Below are 4,465 nucleotides of genomic sequence, written 5' to 3'. Positions count from 1 at the left end.
CACGTGTTGTGATGCGTGTGCAGATCTGGAGAGAAAAAAACAGAAAAGAAACACATTTTAAACCGGATTTCTCCATATTTATGATGAGGATTTGTCTTAAAAGTCATTCTGTGCGTAAAAGCCTTGACTTTTACGCACAGAATAAAACGTCTTTCGTGTCAACTTTAGCTTGAACTCGTACCTCAGCTCTGTTTACTACCGACCAAGTTGTCTCCCCCCCCTCCCCCCTCCCCCCTCCCACCCCGGTTTTGTTTGGACTGCAATTAAAAATCAGCCAATCGGAACAGCCGGAAGGAGGGCTCGTGCGCCCGGAGCAAGGCTGTGCTCGAGCTGCCAATCACACCCCGGGTAACCAATCAACGGGGACGCACGGGGTAAACATCCGCGCGTCGTGGAGAAGGAGGGTGGGTGGATAGTGGAGAGGGGGGGGGGGGTGAGGGAGCGAGGGGGCGGGACTACAGTGCTCGTCAGCGCGAGAGAGAGAGAGAGAGGTGTGGAGAGAGAGAACAAGCGAATGAGAGGAGAGGCTCGCGAGCAGCGCCGCGCACCGTCTCTGCTGGACTGTACTTGAACGGGAGTTTGCGGTTTGGCAGGTTTATACACATCAAAACAGAACAAAGAGAGAGGCTCCACACTGCTATAAAAGAAGAGAGAGAAAAGAATAAAGCGACGGAGACTGAATTACAAAAGAGCTGAGGACACTCCGCTAATGATTTTCACATCCAGAGGGGACATAAACCGGGACTTTGTGCATTGTGGACAATTTGCGAGGCTTATTTTTCTTTTTCTTTTTTCCTTGGGGTTATGTTTTGTGTGTTTTTTCCTGCGACCTCCGAAAGTTTTGTTTGGGACAACTCTTCTTCTTCCGTTTGGTCTTTTTTTTTTTTTTTTTTTTTTTCCCAAAATGTATATTTGAATTTTAATTCCCTCGCAGTGTGAAACTTTCCAAAGGGACTGCACATGGTTTCAAAGGGCTTTTGAAAATCCTGGATATTTTTTTTTCCACCTCCATGCAGAAGTGTTTGAACTAGAATGTTGTAAATACACAGGATTTTATTCACTTTTTCTGTCGTCGCTGCTGAAGCTGTGTTTTTTTTTTCTCTCCTGGCGTCTCTTTTTTTTTACGCACGTCGATGCGTTTTTTTACCCCCCAAAAAACTACCCTTACTTTTAAAGTTTGAATAATTCATGAGATACAATTTGCCCGCTCGTAAGAAGTGACTGTAGACAGGGAGGGGGGTTATCCACAAACATATTCATAAGGGTTGACGGAATGGCCACCGCGGCTTCCAATCCCTATCTGCCCAGCAATAGCATCTTATCATCCGGCTCCATCGTGCACTCTGACTCGGGAGGTGGCGGCATGCAGCCGGGGAGCGCTGCGGTTACCGCGGGGTCTGGGGGCTACAGAGGAGACCCCTCGGTCAAGATGGTGCAGAGTGACTTTATGCAAGGCGCGATGGCAGCGAGCAACGGCGGACACATGCTGAGCCATGCCCACCAGTGGGTGACATCGCTGCCTCACGCCGCCGCGGCGGCAGCAGCGGCCGCGGTCGCTGCAGCCGAAGCCGCGTCCCCGTGGTCGTCGAGTCCCGTGGGTATGACGGGCAGCCCGCAGCAGCAGGACGTGAAAAACTCCGCCAGGGACGACCTGCACACGGGCACCGCGCTGCACCACAGGCCGCCGCACTTAGCTCCCCACCAGACTCACGCCGGCGCTTGGGGGAGCACGACTGCGGCGCACATCAACTCCATATCCGGGGGCCAGCAGCAGCAGCAGTCGCTCCTCTACTCCCAGCCGGGAGGCTTCACTGTGAACGGGATGCTGAGTCCCGGCAGCCAGAGCCTGGTGCACCCGGGCTTGGTGCGGGGGGACACCCCGGACCTGGACCACGGCAGCCACCACCACCACCATCACCACCAGCATCCGCACCACCAGCACCACGGCGTCAACAGCCACGACCAGCACTCGGACGACGACACGCCGACCTCGGACGACCTGGAGCAGTTCGCCAAGCAGTTCAAGCAGCGGCGGATCAAGCTGGGCTTTACGCAGGCGGACGTGGGCTTGGCGTTGGGCACGCTCTACGGGAACGTTTTCTCACAGACGACCATCTGCAGGTTCGAGGCTCTGCAGCTCAGCTTCAAGAACATGTGCAAGCTCAAGCCTTTGTTGAACAAGTGGCTGGAGGAGGCCGACTCGTCCACGGGCAGCCCCACCAGCATCGACAAGATCGCGGCGCAGGGCAGGAAGCGAAAGAAGCGCACGTCCATCGAAGTGAGCGTCAAGGGGGCTTTGGAGAGCCACTTCCTCAAATGCCCCAAACCCTCGGCGCAGGAGATCACCTCACTGGCGGACAACTTGCAGCTGGAGAAAGAGGTGGTTAGAGTGTGGTTTTGCAATAGGAGACAGAAGGAGAAGCGGATGACGCCCCCAGGAGTGGCACAGACGCCGGAGGATGTGTACTCTCAGGTCGGCAATGTGAGTGCAGAAACACCGCCTCCGTCCATGGACTGCAAACGAATGTTCAGTGAAACATAGAACAGAGTATTTTATATCATATTAAAACTGATTTTAAGAAAAGAAAAGAAAAACACACAGACTATCAGCCCCCTCACCCTCTCACCCCCTCACCCCCCAGCCCAGGATAGACACATTTTTTTGATACTGTGATTGTGAGGGAATATGAAAAAAACAATAATGTGTTATTTATTTATCACCAGAAAGAAAAAAACAGCAAAAAACCTTTTTTCTTCTTCATATCAGAAAAAAAACCGTTGACCTTATTTTTTTTTTTTTTTTGTCCAGGCCCTGAAAAAAATGTCTTAACCTAAAAGGTTCCTTCTGCTTTTTTCTTTCAGGGGCATTTTTTAGTAGATTACTTAAAAGATGCAAGTGAGGCGAGCGACCAGAGGGTGACAACCACAAGTTCATTCCACCAGGTAATTTTGGCGCATTAAAAACACACCGAGAGGAAACCAAGTGTTGTTCTTTTTTTATTATTATTATTATTATTATCATCACTATTATTATTATTATTATTATTTCCTTTACCCCCCCCCCCCCTCCTGCTACCCCCCCTTGCAAAAATACCCCCCCACCCCACAACCATAACCCTGTGTTTGATTGAAGAAACAAAGGAGCAGGCATTTTGGATGTTTAGAAATGGGACTGAACCCTGCTCCTCCTCCTCCTCCTCCTCCTCCTCTTCCTCTCCATGCTCGACAATAACAGAGAGGAAAAACTGCAACAAAATGAAGAAGAGTCCACGAAGCTTCCACGATTTTTTTTTATTTTTTGGTGGATTGTTTCATTTACAAATGGAGGATTAGGGATTTTTTTTTTTTTTTTTTTTAAAAACACGAAAGACCAGGACCAGGACCAGGACTGTCCACACCTGATCTCAAAGATCACCCCTGTTTGTTTTTTTTAAATTATAATAATTATAATTATAATTATTATTATTATTATTTAAAGGACTTTGACACCGTGAGTGGATTTCTCTCTCTCTCTCTCCATTTCCCCCCTCTCTCTATCTCTGCTTTTTTCCACAAATAGAGAATAAGACATTTGAAAAAGACTTTTGAGCTGCACTTATTTAAGAAAAAAGAAAAAGCGGGAGAATTGTTTTTTTTTTGTTGCCAAGTGTGACTGAGAGTGGGTGCTGTGTGGATTATATTAATGCTGCCCTTTGTAAGCAGTGTTCTTTGGTAGGTTTTAATAAACAACAACAACAAGAAGAAAAAACTCTGTAAATCCGGCAATATAGATTTTACACACTCAGATCAGATGTGAGTGATTTACTTTATATTTTTCATCACAATGACTTGTTTTAATTTATTTTCCCCCCCAGGAACTTTGTTATGTAAGATGTTTTTTTTTTCCTCCCCCTACACACACACACACACACACACATTTCTTGTTTTTATTATTTTCTTTTCTTATATATATATATTTCGTTGTTGCCCTTATTTGTTTAGTTTTTTTTTTGTATTATTATTATTATTATTATTATTATTATAATTCTCATTTTCTTAAAGGAGCACAAATCACCCTGAGCTGACATTGACCGTTGTTCTTAGGTAATAATAAGGGTATATTTTGATGTGATCATTTGATTGTAATTTAATTTTCAGTAGTGGTTCCGTGCGAGCTGATTGAGACACAATAAATTTGTTAGAATGAAATACAGTCATGTTGTGTTTTGACGTTGGTATTTCTTTGTTATTGTTATTATTATTATTATTATTATTGTTATTTTATTTGTGTGTGCAGCAGCAGCAGCAGCAAAAACACTGGACATATAATCCAGCCTTCAAAGTAAAATAACACCTGTAATTTAATGTCGGATTACAAATATAAAAACATTAGTTTTTTGTGTGTTTTAAGAGCGAAACCAACGTTTATTACCATAATGCTATAACTGTGTGTGTGTGTGTGTATTAGCATCTAAACAGCAGCAGC

The 4,465-nt window shown here is 45.7% G+C and overlaps 1 protein-coding gene across 2 annotated transcripts; it reads left to right on the top strand.

Annotated features, from left to right (window-relative positions):
- Positions 1–1,237: 1,237 nt before the first annotated feature.
- Positions 1,238–2,961, top strand: pou3f3b (POU class 3 homeobox 3b; the record flags this gene model as incomplete). Of its 2 annotated transcripts, none has more annotated exons than XM_083908329.1 (2): positions 1,238–2,473; positions 2,863–2,961. In XM_083908329.1, 2 exons carry the CDS (start codon positions 1,274–1,276, stop codon positions 2,959–2,961), a joined length of 1,299 nt encoding a protein of 432 aa, XP_083764455.1. The 2 variants fall into 2 exon arrangements, with proteins under 2 accessions (XP_083764455.1, XP_083764454.1); XM_083908328.1 differs by having other exon boundaries at positions 1,274–2,482.
- Positions 2,962–4,465: the final 1,504 nt, after the last annotated feature.

Source organism: Microchirus variegatus, assembly GCF_963457635.1.
Source record: "Microchirus variegatus genome assembly, chromosome: 22".
Lineage (NCBI taxonomy): Eukaryota > Metazoa > Chordata > Actinopteri > Pleuronectiformes > Soleidae > Microchirus > Microchirus variegatus.
The sequence above is the reverse complement of the archived record's forward strand: the minus strand, read 5'-3'. Positions and strand labels throughout refer to the sequence as shown.